Source organism: Salvelinus alpinus, chromosome 31, assembly GCF_045679555.1.
Source record: "Salvelinus alpinus chromosome 31, SLU_Salpinus.1, whole genome shotgun sequence".
In the NCBI taxonomy this organism is placed as follows: Eukaryota; Metazoa; Chordata; class Actinopteri; order Salmoniformes; family Salmonidae; genus Salvelinus; species Salvelinus alpinus.
In genome coordinates this window covers 8364681-8384163 of record NC_092116.1, presented here as the reverse complement: position 1 = coordinate 8384163, position 19483 = coordinate 8364681, and the positions used below count along the sequence as shown (strand labels likewise).

General features: G+C 42.0%; 1 protein-coding gene across 1 annotated transcript in view; it reads right to left on the bottom strand.

Annotated features, from left to right (window-relative positions):
• The window catches only part of LOC139561078 (solute carrier family 2, facilitated glucose transporter member 4-like), a 42691-nt gene that overhangs the window by 8485 nt on the left and 14723 nt on the right, over positions 1 to 19483 (bottom strand). Inside the window, exon 3 of the mRNA XM_071377916.1 lies at positions 17076 to 17236. Within this exon, the coding sequence (XP_071234017.1) occupies positions 17076 to 17236 (161 nt within the window). The remainder of the gene's footprint in view (positions 1 to 17075; positions 17237 to 19483) is intronic.

Here is a 19483-nt window from a genome sequence, read left to right as displayed (position 1 = left end):
CTATAGGGAACCATGTGGGATCTAGCTGACTGACACTATCTATAGGGAACCATGTGGGATCTAGCTGACTGACACTATCTATAGGGAACCATGTTGGATCTAACTGACTGACACTATCTATAGGGAACCATGTGGGATCTAACTGACTGACACTATCTATAGGGAACCATGTTGGATCTAACTAACTGACACTATCTATAGGGAACCATGTTGGATCTAACTGACTGACACTATCTATAGGGAACCATGTTGGATCTAACTAACTGACACTATCTATAGGGAACCATGTTGGATCTAACTGACTGACACTATCTATAGGGAACCATGTGGGATCTAACTGACTGACACTATCTATAGGGGACCATGTGGGATCTAACTGATTGACACTATCTATAGGGAACCATGTTGGATCTAACTGACTGACACTATCTATAGGGAACCATGTTGGATCTAACTGACTGACACTATCTATAGGGAACCATGTGGGATCTAACTGATTGACACTATCTATAGGGAACCATGTGGGATCTAACTGACTGACACTATCTATAGGGAACCATGTGGGATCTAACTGACTGACACTATCTATAGGGAACCATGTTGGGTCTAACTGCCTGACACTATCTATAGGGAACCATGTTGGATCTGACTTACACTATCTATAGGGAACCATGTTGGGTCTAACTGCCTGACACTATCTATAGGGAACCATGTGGGATCTTACTGATTGACACTATCTATATGGAACCATGTTGGATCTAACTGACTGACACTATCTATAGGGAACCATGTTGGATCTGACTTACACTATCTATAGGGAACCATGTTGGATCTAGCTGACTGACACTATCTATAGGGAACCATGTTGGATCTAACTGCCTGACAGTATCTATAGGGAACCATGTTGGATCTGACTGACTGACACTATCTATAGGGAACCATGTTGGATCTGACTGACACTATCTATAGGGAACCATGTGGGATCTAACTGATTGACACTATCTATAGGGAACCATGTTGGATCTAACTGACTGACACTATCTATAGGGAACCATGTGGGATCTAACTGACTGACACTATCTATAGGGAACCATGTTGGGTCTAACTGCCTGACACTATCTATAGGGAACCATGTGGGATCTAACTGATTGACACTATCTATAGGGAACCATGTTGGATCCAACTGACACTATCTATAGGTAACCATGTGGGATCTTACTGATTGACACTATCTATATGGAACCATGTTGGATCTAACTGACTGACACTATCTATAGGGAACCATGTTGGATCTAACTGAATGACACTATCTATAGGGAACCATGTTGGATCTAACTGACTGACACTATCTATAGGGAACCATGTTGGATCTAACTGACTGACACTATCTATAGGGAACCATGTTGGATCTAACTGACTGACACTATCTATAGGGAACCATGTGGGATCTAACTGATTGACACTATCTATAGGGAACCATGTTGGATCTAACTAACTGACACTATCTATAGGGAACCATGTGGGATCTAACTGATTGACACTATCTATAGGGAACCGTGTTGGATCTAACTAACTGACACTATCTATAGGGAACCATGTTGGATCTAACTAACTGACACTATCTATAGGGAACCATGTTGGATCTAACTGACTGACACTATCTATAGGGAACCATGTTGGATCTGACTGACTGACACTATCTATAGGGAACCATGTTGGATCTAACTGATTGACACTATCTATAGGGAACCATGTTGGATCTGACTTACACTATCTATAGGGAACCATGTTGGATCTAGCTGACTGACACTATCTATAGGGAACCATGTTGGATCTAACTGCCTGACAGTATCTATAGGGAACCATGTTGGATCTGACTGACTGACACTATCTATAGGGAACCATGTTGGATCTGACTGACACTATCTATAGGGAACCATGTGGGATCTAACTGATTGACACTATCTATAGGGAACCATGTTGGATCTAACTGACTGACACTATCTATAGGGAACCATGTGGGATCTAACTGACTGACACTATCTATAGGGAACCATGTTGGGTCTAACTGCCTGACACTATCTATAGGGAACCATGTGGGATCTAACTGATTGACACTATCTATTGGTAACCATGTGGGATCTTACTGATTGACACTATCTATATGGAACCATGTTGGATCTAACTGACTGACACTATCTATAGGGAACCATGTTGTATCTGACTTACACTATCTATAGGGAACCATGTTGGATCTACTTGACTGACACTATCTATAATGAACCATGTTGGATCTAACTGCCTGACAGTATCTATAGGGAACCATGTTGGATCTAACTGACTGACACTATCTATAGGGAACCATGTTGGATCTAACTGACTGACACTATCTATAGGGAACCATGTGGGATCTAACTGATTGACACTATCTATAGGGAACCATGTTGGATCTAACTAACTGACACTATCTATAGGGAACCATGTTGGATCTAACTAACTGACACTATCTATAGGGAACCATGTTGGATCTAACTGACTGACACTATCTATAGGGAACCATGTTGGATCTAACTGCCTGACAGTATCTATAGGGAACCATGTTGGATCTGACTGACTGACACTATCTATAGGGAACCATGTTGGATCTGACTGACACTATCTATAGGGAACCATGTGGGATCTAACTGATTGACACTATCTATAGGGAACCATGTTGGATCTAACTGACTGACACTATCTATAGGGAACCATGTGGGATCTAACTGACTGACACTATCTATAGGGAACCATGTTGGGTCTAACTGCCTGACACTATCTATAGGGAACCATGTGGGATCTAACTGATTGACACTATCTATAGGGAACCATGTTGGATCCAACTGACACTATCTATAGGTAACCATGTGGGATCTTACTGATTGACACTATCTATATGGAACCATGTTGGATCTAACTGACTGACACTATCTATAGGGAACCATGTTGGATCTAACTGAATGACACTATCTATAGGGAACCATGTTGGATCTAACTGACTGACACTATCTATAGGGAACCATGTTGGATCTAACTGACTGACACTATCTATAGGGAACCATGTTGGATCTAACTGACTGACACTATCTATAGGGAACCATGTGGGATCTAACTGATTGACACTATCTATAGGGAACCATGTTGGATCTAACTAACTGACACTATCTATAGGGAACCATGTGGGATCTAACTGATTGACACTATCTATAGGGAACCGTGTTGGATCTAACTAACTGACACTATCTATAGGGAACCATGTTGGATCTAACTAACTGACACTATCTATAGGGAACCATGTTGGATCTAACTGACTGACACTATCTATAGGGAACCATGTTGGATCTGACTGACTGACACTATCTATAGGGAACCATGTTGGATCTAACTGATTGACACTATCTATAGGGAACCATGTTGGATCTGACTTACACTATCTATAGGGAACCATGTTGGATCTAGCTGACTGACACTATCTATAGGGAACCATGTTGGATCTAACTGCCTGACAGTATCTATAGGGAACCATGTTGGATCTGACTGACTGACACTATCTATAGGGAACCATGTTGGATCTGACTGACACTATCTATAGGGAACCATGTGGGATCTAACTGATTGACACTATCTATAGGGAACCATGTTGGATCTAACTGACTGACACTATCTATAGGGAACCATGTGGGATCTAACTGACTGACACTATCTATAGGGAACCATGTTGGGTCTAACTGCCTGACACTATCTATAGGGAACCATGTGGGATCTAACTGATTGACACTATCTATTGGTAACCATGTGGGATCTTACTGATTGACACTATCTATATGGAACCATGTTGGATCTAACTGACTGACACTATCTATAGGGAACCATGTTGTATCTGACTTACACTATCTATAGGGAACCATGTTGGATCTAGCTGACTGACACTATCTATAGGGAACCATGTTGGATCTAACTGCCTGACAGTATCTATAGGGAACCATGTTGGATCTAACTGACTGACACTATCTATAGGGAACCATGTTGGATCTAACTGACTGACACTATCTATAGGGAACCATGTGGGATCTAACTGATTGACACTATCTATAGGGAACCATGTTGGATCTAACTAACTGACACTATCTATAGGGAACCATGTTGGATCTAACTAACTGACACTATCTATAGGGAACCATGTTGGATCTAACTGACTGACACTATCTATAGGGAACCATGTTGGATCTAACTGCCTGACAGTATCTATAGGGAACCATGTTGGATCTGACTGACTGACACTATCTATAGGGAACCATGTTGGATCTGACTGACACTATCTATAGGGAACCATGTGGGATCTAACTGATTGACACTATCTATAGGGAACCATGTTGGATCTAACTGACTGACACTATCTATAGGGAACCATGTGGGATCTAACTGACTGACACTATCTATAGGGAACCATGTTGGGTCTAACTGCCTGACACTATCTATAGGGAACCATGTGGGATCTAACTGATTGACACTATCTATAGGGAACCATGTTGGATCCAACTGACACTATCTATAGGTAACCATGTGGGATCTTACTGATTGACACTATCTATATGGAACCATGTTGGATCTAACTGACTGACACTATCTATAGGGAACCATGTTGGATCTAACTGAATGACACTATCTATAGGGAACCATGTTGGATCTAACTGACTGACACTATCTATAGGGAACCATGTTGGATCTAACTGACTGACACTATCTATAGGGAACCATGTTGGATCTAACTGACTGACACTATCTATAGGGAACCATGTGGGATCTAACTGATTGACACTATCTATAGGGAACCATGTTGGATCTAACTAACTGACACTATCTATAGGGAACCATGTGGGATCTAACTGATTGACACTATCTATAGGGAACCGTGTTGGATCTAACTAACTGACACTATCTATAGGGAACCATGTTGGATCTAACTAACTGACACTATCTATAGGGAACCATGTTGGATCTAACTGACTGACACTATCTATAGGGAACCATGTTGGATCTGACTGACTGACACTATCTATAGGGAACCATGTTGGATCTAACTGATTGACACTATCTATAGGGAACCATGTTGGATCTGACTTACACTATCTATAGGGAACCATGTTGGATCTAGCTGACTGACACTATCTATAGGGAACCATGTTGGATCTAACTGCCTGACAGTATCTATAGGGAACCATGTTGGATCTGACTGACTGACACTATCTATAGGGAACCATGTTGGATCTGACTGACACTATCTATAGGGAACCATGTGGGATCTAACTGATTGACACTATCTATAGGGAACCATGTTGGATCTAACTGACTGACACTATCTATAGGGAACCATGTGGGATCTAACTGACTGACACTATCTATAGGGAACCATGTTGGGTCTAACTGCCTGACACTATCTATAGGGAACCATGTGGGATCTAACTGATTGACACTATCTATTGGTAACCATGTGGGATCTTACTGATTGACACTATCTATATGGAACCATGTTGGATCTAACTGACTGACACTATCTATAGGGAACCATGTTGTATCTGACTTACACTATCTATAGGGAACCATGTTGGATCTAGCTGACTGACACTATCTATAGGGAACCATGTTGGATCTAACTGCCTGACAGTATCTATAGGGAACCATGTTGGATCTAACTGACTGACACTATCTATAGGGAACCATGTTGGATCTAACTGACTGACACTATCTATAGGGAACCATGTGGGATCTAACTGATTGACACTATCTATAGGGAACCATGTTGGATCTAACTAACTGACACTATCTATAGGGAACCATGTTGGATCTAACTAACTGACACTATCTATAGGGAACCATGTTGGATCTAACTGACTGACACTATCTATAGGGAACCATGTTGGATCTGACTGACTGACACTATCTATAGGGAACCATGTTGGATCTAACTGATTGACACTATCTATAGGGAACCATGTTGGATCTAACTGACTGACACTATCTATAGGGAACCATGTTGGATCTAACTGACTGACACTATCTATAGGGAACCATGTTGGATCTAGCTGACTGACACTATCTATAGGTAACCATGTTGGATCCGGCAGGTAGCCTAGTGGTTAGAGCGTTGGGCCAGTAACTGAAAGGTTAATAGATCGAATCCCTGAGCTGACAAGGTAAAAATCTGTTGTTCTGCTCCTAAACAAGGCAGTTAACCCACTGTTCGTAGGCCATCATTGTAAATAAGAATTTGTTCTTAACTGACTTGCCTAGGTTCATTTTTTAGAAAGAGGAAAGGGATACCCTGATTATACAGTATATTGCTCTGGGTCTGTGAGTTAGGTATCAACCATTCAGAGTGATGTTTTATGCCCCCCCATGCTTTTAGCATTGTCTGAGATTGTCTGAGATGGAAATTCAGTTTCAAGTTTTAAAGACTTAAGGATATGAGTGTAAAGGTAAAAGGGCCAACATTGAATATTAATATGGATATGTACAGTTGAAGTTGGAAGTTTACATACACTTAGGTTGGAGTCATTCAAATTTGTTTTTCAACCACTCCACAAATTTCTTGTTAACAAACTATAGTTTTGGCAAGTCGGTTAGGACATCTACCTTGTGCATGACGCAAGTAACTTTTCCAACAATTGTTTACAAACAGATTATTTCACTTATAATTCACTGTATCACAATTCCAGTGGGTCAGAAGTTTACATACACTAAGTTGACTGTGCTTTTAAACAGCTTGGAAAATTCCAGAAAATGATGTCATGGCTTTAGAAGCTTCTGATAGGCTAATTGACATAATTTGAGTCAATTGGAGGTGTACCTGTGGATGTATTTCAAGGCCTACCTTCAAACTCAGTGCCTCTTTGCGTGACATCATGGGAAAATCAAAAGAAATCAGCCAAGACCTCAGAAAAAAAATTGTAGACCTCCACAAGTCTGGTTCATCCTTGGGAGAAATGTCCAAACGCCTGAAGGTACCACGTTCATCTGTACAAACAATAGTACGCAAGTAATAACACCATGGGATCACGCAGCAGTCATACTGCTCAGGAAGGAAACGCGTTCTGTCTCCTAGAGATGAACGTACTTTGGTGCGAAAAGTGCAAATCAATCCCAGAACAACAGCAAAGGACCTTGTGAAGATGCTGGAGGAAGCAGGTACAAAAGTATCTATATCCACAGTAAAACGAGTCTTATATCGACATAACCTGAAAGGCCTCTCAGCAAGGAAGAAGCCACAGCTCCAAAACCACCATAAAAAAAGCCAGACTACGGTTTGCAACTGCACATGGGGATAAAGATCGTACTTTTTGTATGTCCTCTGGTCTGATGAAACAAAAATATAACTATTTGGCCATAATGACCATTGTTATGTATGGAGAACAAAGGGGGAGGCTTGCAAGCCGAAGAACACCATCCCAACAATGAAGCATGAGGGTGGCAGCATCATGTTGTGGGGGTGCTTTGCTGCAGGAGGGACTGGTGCACTTCACAAAATAGATGGCATCACGAGGAAAACAATTATGTGGATATATTGAAGCAACATCTCAAGACATCAGTCAGGAAGTTAAAGCCTGGTCGCAAATGGGTCTTCCAAATAGACAATGACCCCAAGCATACTTCCAAAGTTGTGGCAAAATGTCTTAAGGACAACAAAGTCAAGGTATTGGAGAGGCCATCACAAAGCCCTGACCTCAATCCTATAGAAAATTTGTGGGCAGAACTGAAAAAGCGTGTGCGAGCAGGCCTACAAACCTGACTCAGTTACACCAGCTCTGTCAGGAGGAATGGGACAAAATTCACCCAAATTATTGTGGAAAGCTTGTGGAAGGCTACCTGAAACGTTTGACCCAAGTTAAACAATTTAAAGGCAATGTTACTAAATACTAATTGAGTTTATGTAAACTTCTGACCCACTGGGAATGTGATGAAAGAAATAAAAGCTGAAGTAAATCATTATCTCTACTATTATTCTGACATTTCACATTCTTACAATAAAGTGGTGATCCTGACTGACCTAAAATAGGGCATTTTTACTTGGATTAAATGTCAGGAATTGTGAAAAACTGAGTTTTTAAATGTATTTGGCTAAGGTGTTGTATGTAAACTTCCGACTTCAACTGTAAATATATGCAGGTGGATTTGTAATGAGTGTCTGTAAGTGAGAACATACATCTATCATGTGAACATGGGAATGTACATAACATGTGCATGTGTTGCAGTGCTGACAAGCGTGCATTTTGTGGGTATGTCAGTGTGTGTAGGTCTATGTGTGTCCAAACTAGCCCAGCATGTAAGCATGGGACATGGATTGTGTTGAACAGTCCCGCATTTATGCCCTTTGTCCCGCAACCAAACATTCGTGTCCCGCATTTTATCAACAAATACAAACACCACCCAATTTTTTTTTTAATTATCTTTGTCCCTTATTTAAATCAGATATTCCAAACCTGTCTCTTTCAGTCACGTTGCGCTTATGAAATATATGCATATATATATCATAATGACGTGGTAGCCTAAGCTTAATGGTGATGTTAAACTTCTCCAATCGTTTAGATCTGATATTTTGCGCAGTGCAAGACGAGACGTAGGCCAACGTGATATAGGCCTATAGTCAACCAATATTTTTCAAATCCTCTCGGAATAAATTCCGGCTAAATTTGGAGAGGACAGTTAGGACTCCAGGCTACTTTCAAAAAGCGTGCTTCTGATGAAGAGCTACAGAATTAAGTAAATAGCCATATTAGACTGAAAGATATAAGGTAATTTCGTCAAACGTGTGAGGCGCTCCATGCCCATTAGTTGCTCATTCAACATATTTGCAATACTTTACTCAATCGCATCCTAACTGTTTAGCATTACACGAGTTCAACCACAAATGTTTCTGTGGCCAAATATAAACAGATTTTCATAAAACATCCACACATGTTGTCTATCGGTTCTGCATCACCAAATTTTGTGCAAGGGAAAAGAATTGGCTTCGCTTCCATTGCTCGTTCGGTGCTGCGGACTGCAGGGGTGTAGCAAAAATGGGTATCTGTGGGTGTAGTGCTGCCAGAGAACACCGGAGCCACTTCTCACAATGGTGCTCGTTTAGTAAAGTTAGATAAAAGCTGAATTAATGTATTGGAAGTTCCCATAATGATTCATTAGTATTCTACATAACATAACAAAATATAATAGCACAGTATAAGGTTACTGTTACACCAAAACACCACTAATTTGTTATGAGATTTTAAGATGGTTAGCAGAATAACCCCCACAAAAAAATATCATGCGGCAAAAACTCAACAGCACGCGCCGCTAGGCCGCATGTGCATTGATTGAAACAGAATACAGAGGCTATATAGTTTAAGACCATCTGCTCCAATTTGCTCACGAAACAGTCATTCAAGAAGATCTAAATGCATATGCATTGGCGGTTCTAGTATGTATGGCTCCCTTCAGCGCCGCCGCCCCCAAAAAAAGCACCATTCTGCACTACCTATAATTTTTATTCAGACATTTGGAACAACACAAATAAATAATCCTAACATTTAAAACTATATAAATATTTAAAAAAAATATTAGAAAAGAAGACTCGTAAGTATCAAAAATAAGTAACAAAGACAAATATAAACAAATTGTATAAATAAAAATAAAAAACAGAATCAAATTATTACACAATCAATCAATCAAATGTATTTATAAAGCCCTTTTTACATCAGCCGATGTCACAAAGTGCTATACAGAAACCCAGCCTAAAACCCCAAACAGCAAGCAATGCAGATGTAGAAGCACGGTGGCTAGGAAAAACTCCCTAGAAAGGCAGGAACCTAGGAAGAAACCTAGAGAGGAACCAGGCTCTGAGGGGTGGCCAGTCCTCTTCTGGCTGTGCCGGGTGGAGATTATAACAGTACATGGCCAAGATGTTCAAACGGTCATAGATGACCAGCAGGGTCAAATAATAATAATCATAGTGGTTGTAGAGAGTGCAACAGGTCAGCACCTCTGGAGTAAATGTCAGTTGGCTTTTCATAGCCGATCATTCAGAGTTAGAGACAGCAGGTGCGGTAGAGAGAGAGAGTCGAAAACAGCAGGTCCGGGACAAGGTAGCACGTCCGGTGAACAGGTCAGGGTTCCATAGCCACAGGCAGAACAGTTGAAACTGGAGCAGCAGCACGACCAGGTGGACTGGGGACAGCAAGAAGTCATCAGGCCAGGTAGTCCTGAGGCATGGTCCTAGGGCTCAGGTTCTCAGAGAGAAGAGAGAAAGAGAAAAGAGCGAAAGAGAGAGAACTATTGCTAACAAAAAACACACAAATAAAATGAAATTGCACAAATCCTATATCACATAAATACACAAATAGAATAACACACTTGTAAAGAAGATAACCTGATTATTCCACTATTGCACTTCAAACAAGAAACACACAAACTAAATTGCACAACTGCCATCTAAACCCTGAACTTTCTTGCCTTCCTTGATGCAAAGTCATCAATTACATTGTCATAAGAAATCTGCCCAGCAATTGCATGGTTAATACTGATGACAGCAAGGCCACTAAGGCGTTCCTGTGACATGGTGGACCTCAGATAGGATTTGATGAGCTTCAGCTTTGAAAAGCTTCTCTCTGCTTCAGCTACGGTCACTGGAAGAGTAAGACAAATTCCGAGAGCAGTCCACAAATTTGGATACATTTCTGAGAGCTCCCTTTCGTGTAGAAATATCAGCAGCTCAGGCAGGGTCATGGTCTTCAATGGCAAGTCAGGCAAGTTCTTCAGTTCCTGTGCAAGCTCTCTGCCATACAAGTCTGAGTGTTCTTTATAGTGCAGTGTCATACTGCGCAACGAAAAAGCTGTTGCGCAGCAACTCACTGCCTTCCTGAAGACAAACAATGTATACGAAATGCTTCAGTCTGGTTTTAGACCCCATCATAGCACTGAGACTGCACTTGTGAAGGTGGTAAATTACCTTTTAATGGCGTCAGACCGAGGCTCTGCATCTGTCCTCGTGCTACTAGACCTTAGTGCTGCCTTTGATACCATCGATCACCACATTCTTTTGGAGAGACTGGAAACCCAAATTGGTCTACACGGACAAGTTCTGGCCTGGTTTAGATCTTATCTGTCGGAAAGATATCAGTTTGTCTCTGTGAATGGTTTGTCCTCTGACAAATCAACTGTACATTTCGGTGTTCCTCAAGGTTCCGTTTTAGGACCACTATTGTTTTCACTATATATTTTACCTCTTGGGGATGTCAATCGAAAACATAATGTTAACTTTCACTGCTATGCGGATGACACACAGCTGTACATTTCAATGAAACATGGTGAAGCCCCAAAATTGCCCTCGCTAGAAGCCTGTGTTTCAGACATAAGGAAGTGGATGGCTGAAAACGTTCTACTTTTAAACTCGGACAAAACAGAGATGCTTATTCTAGGTCCCAAGAAACAAAGAGATATTCTGTTAAATCTGACAATTAATCTTGATGGTTGTAAAGTCGTCTCAAATAAAACTGTGAAGGACCTCGGCGTTACTCTGGACCCTGATCTCTCTTTTGACGAACATATCAAGACTGTTTCAAGGACAGCTTTTTTCCAGCTACGTAACATTGCAAAAATCAGAAATCTTCTGTCCAAAAATGATGCAGAAAAATGTATCCATGCTTTTGTTACTTCTAGGTTAGACTACTGCAATGCTCTACTTTCCGGCTACCCGGATAAAGCACTAAATAAACTTCAGTTAGTGATAAATACGGCTGCTAGAATCCTGACTAAAACCAAGAAATTTGATAATATTACTCCAGTGCTAGCTTCCCTACACTGGCTTCCTGTTAAGGCAAGGGCTGATTTCAAAGTTTTACTGTTAACCTATAAAGCGTTACATGGGCTTGCTCCTACCTATCTTTCCGAGTTGGTCCTGCCGTACATACCTACACGTACGCTACGGTCACAAGACGCAGGCCTCCTAATTGTCCCTAGAATTTCTAAGCAAACAGCTGGAGGCAGGGCTTTCTCCTATAGATCTCCATTTTTATGGAATAGTCTGCCTACCCATGTGAGAGACGCAGACTCGGTCTCAACCTTTAAGTCTTTACTGAAGACTTATCTCTTCAGTAGGTCATATGATTGAGTGTAGTCTGGCCCAGGAGTGTGAAGGTGAACGGAAAGGCTCTGGAGCAACGAACCGCCCTTGCTGTCTCTGCCTGGCCGGTTCCCCTCTCTCCACTGGGATTCTCTGCCTCTAACCCTATTACAGGGGCTGAGTCACTGGCTTACTGGTGCTCTTTCATGCCGTCCCTAGGAGGGGTGCGTCACTTGAGTGGGTTGAGTTACTGACGTGATCTTCCTGTCTGGGTTGGCGCCCCCCCTTGGTTTGTGCTGTGGTGGAGATCTTTGTGGGCTATACTCGGCCTTGTCTCAGGATGGTAAGTTGGTGGTTGAAGATATCCCTCTAGTGGTGTGGGGGCTGTGCTTTGGCAAAGTGGGTGGGGTTGTATCCTTCCTGTTTGGCCCTGTCTGGGGGTATCATCGGATGGGGCCACAGTGTCTCCTGACCCCTCCTGTCTCAGCCTCCAGTATTTATGCTGCAGTAGTTTATGTGTCGGGGGGCTAGGGTCAGTTGGTTATATCTGGAGTACTTCTCCTGTTTTATCCGGTATCCTGTGTGAATTTAAGTATGCTCTCTCTAATTCTCTCCTTCTCTCTTTCTTTCTCTCTCTCGGAGGACCTGAGCCCTAGGACCATGCGTCAGGACTACCGGGCATGATGACTCCTTGCTGTCCCCAGTCCACCTGGCCTTGCTGCTGTTCCAGTTTCAACTGTTCTGCCTGCGGCTATGGAACCCTGACCTGTCCACCGGACGTGCTACCTGTCCCAGACCTGCTGTTTTCAACTCTCTAGAGACCGCAGGAGCGGTAGAGATACTCTTAATGATCGGCTATGAAAAGCCAACTGACATTTACTCCTGATTATTATTTGACCATGCTGGTCATTTATGAACATTTGAACATCTTGGCCATGTTCTGTTATAATCTCCACCCGGCACAGCCAGAAGAGGACTGGCCACCCCTCATAGCCTGGTTCCTCTCTAGGTTTCTTCTTAGGTTTTGGCCTTTCTAGGGAGTTTTTCCTAGCCGCCGTGCTTCTACACCTGCATTGCTTGCTGTTTGGGGTTTTAGGCTGGATTTCTGTACAGCACTTCGAGATATTAGCTGATGTACGAAGGGCTATATAAAATAAACTTGATTTGATTTGATTTGATACTAAGGGCCTCACATTGTTCTGTCAGCTCCTCATTTGAGAGACTTTGGAAGGTTGACAACACTCCAAACTTCTCTCCCACATTTTCCAATGTGGAAAATCTTTCCTGAAGGGCTGTTGCAGCATCAACAACAACATTGAAAAATGTCACATCCAGCTTCTTCAGGGTATCACTCAAAGGCTCATCAAATGATTTGTATGAAATGTGACGCTTTGTGGACTTCAGCCTTTTTTGCCTCTACATTCATACCATCGCAAATATCCTTGGCTGAAGTTTGTGCAGTCATAAAGCCTGATGCTCTGTAGTTGCTGAGAACTCTCTCTGTCTTTCTGAGAAGAATGACTGCAACATCCATATGCATACGGGGAGACTGTATCAGCTTGCTCACATGTTGGATCTGGCTCAAGATGTCATACCACACCACTGTACAGATGCTGAAGTGGTATGATCCCACCTCTTCTGACAAGGACTGGGCCTCAATCTTTATCACAGGGTCTTTGGTTTGATCCCTCACCTCAATCAGTGCCTCTCTCACCGCTGCTGCCTGATACCTCAGTGTCTCAACACTCTAAACCTTACTCTCCCACCTCGTCTCAGTCCACATCTTCAAAGTGAGGTCCACATGTTTTTTCAGGATGGCCCATCGCTGTGTGGAGGCTGAGAACAAGGTGTACAGTTTGTGTAAGATGCCAAAGTAACCTGTGGCATCGACAGAACTTTTAGCAGCATCAGCCACAACCAGGTTCAATGTGTGAGCCCCACATGGCACAAATAGAGCTCTTGGATGCATTTCCAGGAGTCTGGCTTGGACACCTTTGTTTTTGCCTCTCATGTTGGCCCCATTATCATCAGACTGTCCTCTGCAGTCCTCAAAAGGAATGTTTAGCTCCTCTAATCTGTTGAGAATCAGAGATACCAAACGTTGTCCCGTGGACTCCTCTGCCTCCAAAACCCCATAAAATGTTCCTTTATGTGGGGCTCCTCCTTCAGTCACACAATTCTAATCACAACTGACAACTGTTCAGTGTGGCTGACGTCTGAGGTGCAGATGATAGAGAAGAATTTTGCCAGCTTGATGTCACTCACCATTATTGAAATGACCTTGCTGCTCAACAAATCAATGAGTTCATTCTGTATTTGGTGGCCAAGGTAGCTGGTGGTGTGACTTGAAGTCCCTTTTTGGACACAGTTAAGGTGCTCTTTCATGACTGGATCAAATTGTGCCATCAGTTCAACCTCTTTGAGGATATTTCCATTTGATGGAGAGTACAGTGTTTCTGTGTGTCCCCTTAGTGCCAGATTTATAATTGCCAGAGACTGCACAATAGCAGTCAGACGTGTCAACACCTCTCTCTCCATCTTATCCTCTCAGCCTACATAAGTGCCATCTCGTGCGTATCAATTGTTTCCCCTTTTTTGATCCTTATTGCCAGTTCTTTCCATGTTTTCATGCAGTTTTGGTGTTCTGGACTGCTGCCGTGTGAAGTCAGCAAAGAACTTGCATGTTTCCAGTCTGTCAATCCTGAGTTTGCTAAATACAGTTTTTTTCCTAGAAAAGAGTTTGCAGCAGAAGCAGAAGAGGCTGTTGTTTCTTTCAGAATACACCAACCAACTCCTAGGGATGTTTTCACCACTCACCAAGGTCTTCCTGAAATACTGGTGGTGGCAACTTCTTCTATCACTCTCATTCCTTGGGAAAACAAAGTTAGGTGGTACCTCACTTGGTCCTCTGCAAACTAGCTGTGTCCAAATTCTGTCAGTCAGAACTGAAGGCCAGTCAGCAGGGTCTGTAGACAGTGGTTCATCCTCAGCAGCAGGATTTGGTGGGGATGCTGCTACAGGCATTGCTAATGGGCATTCGTTTACACACGTTATTCACAGCATTTATAGTGGTGGAACATCCCACATACATACCCAGTAATAATAAAATCATCATTGTTACCTACAATATGGAAACTTAAAACTTTGCAAAAGGGAAATTATTGATTTTGTTTATGTTATGCAGGTATGCACACATAAACACATGTACCTGTACCCACACACACACTTGAAGAATCCTGCTGGGGAGAAATGGAAGCAAATGGGTCTTCATCCTCGTCCTCAGTCTCAGACAACATTTCTGAAGAGGCCTGTGTGGCTGAGGAGGTGGATGCCTCCTCATCCTGGCCAGTGCCAGAGGGTTCTCCAAAATATTTCAGAAGTGCCCCTGAATTTGCATTGAAATACAGTATATGAGTCTGACACCCTAAATACATTTGTAGCACAATTAAATATACATGTCATTATGCACAATTGATCAAACTTTCAGAATAGGAACCAAATGAACCATACAACCTCCTTGGCTAATTCTTGGCATAAGACACCCCAAAAGACTCAATATATCACCAAAGATACAAAATATCAGCATAATATAGACATATTTGAAGTTAGCCTACAGCATTGGAAATTCCCCTGACTGAGCTCAGGACCTAGTCAATACAATCACAGAAAACCTTTATGATGTCACCTCAATGAAAGTTACCTAAATCAATAATGTGCTAGTTAGGTGGTAATCGTTTTTCTGCAGGCTACACACATTATCATGATGAAACTGTGTGAAATTATATCCAATGTTATGTAAGCTAGTTGGACAGAAAACTGAATATTGTCTCCCTATGTGTAATAGGTAGCCTAGTGGTTAGAGCGTTGGGCCAATAACCGAAAGATTGCTAGATCGAATCCCCGAGCTGACAAGGTAAAAATCTGTTGTTCTGCCCCTGAACAAGGCAGTTAACCCACTGTTCCTAGGCTGTCATTGTAAATAAGCATTTGTTCTTAACTGACTTGACAGGTTAAATAAATAAAATATAAAAAGAGCAAAGCAAGCAACATAGGCTAACAAACATAAGTGTTATACTAGCCTATTTCATTACATGCATAATATTATACTCATAAAGAGATGACTTAGCTGTACGTTTCTCCTCTTCTTCTTTCCTCTTTTTCCTAAACTGGGCACCTGATGGCTTAGACCTTTTCTTGTCCATTTGTGTTGATTTGGCACTCGAGCATCAACACATTACCCATCCCCCAACACTGTCAACCAAGAGTCAAGACTAAACCAATTCACCTTGGTGGAGTGCAGACTGGTTTGATATTATTCTTAATGATTTCGCACAAACCAGAAAAAAATGCAACAATATGTCTGTGAAACTATATATTATGAATGAATTGTGGTTCATTTGGTAGCATTTCGTAGTGTGACTGATTTTACTAATTGCATTAGTACTGTACAAAGTTAGAGGTGTGCTATTTGATAGATTCCCCCACTCCCCCTACCTCGGGCTTCCAGTGGGGAGACCTGAGGTCAGTCTACCCCCGCCCCCCTCCCCATCTCGTACTTCTGAAGGGAGACCTTCCCAGGCAGTAGCTCACAAACTAGAATCAGGGCGCCCACTCCGACAAGGTTAATTGACCCACAGTCCCACATGGTGACATGATATCATTAACGTGACGTGCAAACGAGCGCAAATGTCAAATTCACCATCTTGCCGCCCGCCCCCCCCGGGCGGCTGCACATGTTGCCCATACCTAAATCCGCTACTGTGCATATGCAAATGCTGTCAAATGTTTCATTCATGAAGGCAACACTGTCCAGTTAATATCCTGCAAAATCATCCTGTTGTCCCGCACTTTGAGGTTTTTAATGTGGTCACCCTAGCGTGTGCATGCATACACACGCGTGTCTGGGCGTCCGCTCTCTCGTATGTGAGTGTATCATCTCCCCTACCTGCCCAGCCATTCTGAGATGACGCCCACACAGAAGGAAGAGATCATGCCTCCTATAGAGAAGATGGCTACCGACAGTGACCACAGAGTGGTGAGTGTAGCGGTGGGAATGGGCTCTCCATACCGGTGCACCCATGTAGCATTGTAGTCCGCCTCAATGATCTGGAAAGGCAGGAGAAGAGAGATGAGTTGAGACCATGACAAGACAATGAGGAGACAGATGAGCCATCCAATAGAGCTAACATTTTTTCCTTAGTTATAGCAGGAAGACTGTAACCTGGTCCCAGATCTGTTTGTGCTGTCCTAGCATGACAGGGATCATAGGAGTTGGTAAGACAGCACAAACAGATCTGGGACCAGGCCAGGAAGACAACAATGTCAAGACAAAATTGCTTTATGAGCTTTGTTCAATTTGGTTCCGTTAATTGGAGTGTTGTGCATCCTTCCAACACCAGAGTTCTTGGTTTGATTCCCGCATGGCATGGGCCACATATACTGAATCTAGGTAAGTGTATACAAAAGTGTTACTTCCTTGAGATAAATGCTTTGGCAATGGAACAGAGAGAAATGTGCTTTGTGTGAATACTATGACAAACTGTTCTGTGAAGGCCGGGTATAACCACCACTCAATACTATGTGCTTCTTGCCAATATGGTCTATCAAAATGGTCTATCAAAATCAAAACTTCCCAATCATTAATCCCTTACCTAGAATTTAACGCAAATAGATTGTCTTTCAATGGATTGACTTTCAACGAGTAGCACAGTTGAGTCAAGAGGTTCTTTTGGGCCTGAAGGTTTCACCTGGTGAATAGATGGCATAGGGTACAAGGTTTTGGCTCATGTGTAAAGAGGTTCAAGGGACCAGGACTCATGACCAGAGAGTACATACCAGCGGGGGCACGTCGGTTGTAAGGCCTCTCTTGTAACACAACTCACCTGACTAACTCCGTGTGTTCCTCTGTCTGACTCACTCCCTGTCTGTATCTAAATACAGATACTATCAGATTCCTAAGAATCTGCCTCAATATACACTGAACAAAAATATAAACGCAGCATGTAAAGTGTTTGTCCCATGTGTCATGAGCTGAAATAAAAGATCCCAGAAATGTTCTATACGCACAAAAAGCATATTTCTCTCAAATGTTGTGCACAAATTTGTTTAAATCCCTGTTATTGAGCATACCTCCGTTGCCAAGATAATCCATCCACCTGAGAGGTGTGGCATATAAAGAAGCTGATTAAACAGCATGATCATTATACCGGTGCACCTTGTGCTGGGGACAATAAAAGACCACTGTAAAATGTGCAGTTTTTTCACACAACACAATGCCACAGATGTCTCAACTTTTGAGGGAGCATGCAATAGATGCTGACTGCAGGAATGTCCACCAGAGCTGTTGCCAGAGAATTTAATGTTCATTTCTCTACCATAAGCTGCCTCCAATGCTGTTTTAGAGAATTTGGCAGTACTTCCAACCGGCCTCACAACTGCAGACCACATGTATTGCATTGTGTGGGCGAGCGGTTTTCTGATATCAACGTTGTGAACAGAGTGCCCATGGTGGCGGTGGGGTTATGGTATGGGCAGACGTAAGCTATGGACAACGAACACAATTGCATTTTATCAATGGCAATTTGAATGCACATAAATACCGTGACGAGATCCTGAGGCGCATTTTGAGGACCATTTTTTGTAAGGTATCTTTGACCAACAGATGCATATCTGTATTCCCAGTCATGTGAAATCCATAGATTAGGGCCTAATTCATTTATTTCAATTGACAGATTTCCTCATATGAACTGTAACTCAGTAAAATCTTTGAAATTGTTGCATGTGGCGTTTATATTTTTGTTCAGTATATGCAGCATGAAACTGATTCTACAATTTTATATAATAAACTGTTGATATATGTACCTATATATTTTATGTATAATAACTGATACACAGTACCCAAGCTAGCACATCAAGTTCTCAGAACCATATGTTTCTTAGAGATTGGTGAGAGCGTGGTTGTTCTATGGTTATTTTGCAAACAACCTTCCCACAACTTTCTAGGAATGGTGCAGGATAATTGCTTGCCTTTGGAACATTCTCAGCACATTTATAAAACATTATTTTATTGATATTTCATTACTTTAACATAACGTTTGATTAAAAGTTCAAACATGGTTACATTTCATTTCAATTTTGGTAACGTTCTAGGAGCTTTCTCCAACTGGTTTGACATTGGGAATGTTGTCAAATTGTTTCAAGAACGTTAAGAAACAACGTTCTTCTGTGGGAATTTCAGTACTTCAGCATAACGTTTCCTACAGGTTTCCTCGTGGTTCTATTTAAAGTAATGTTCTCAAATTGTTCCGAGAATGTTAAGACATTTTTCTATAAAAACTACAAGAACACTTTAGT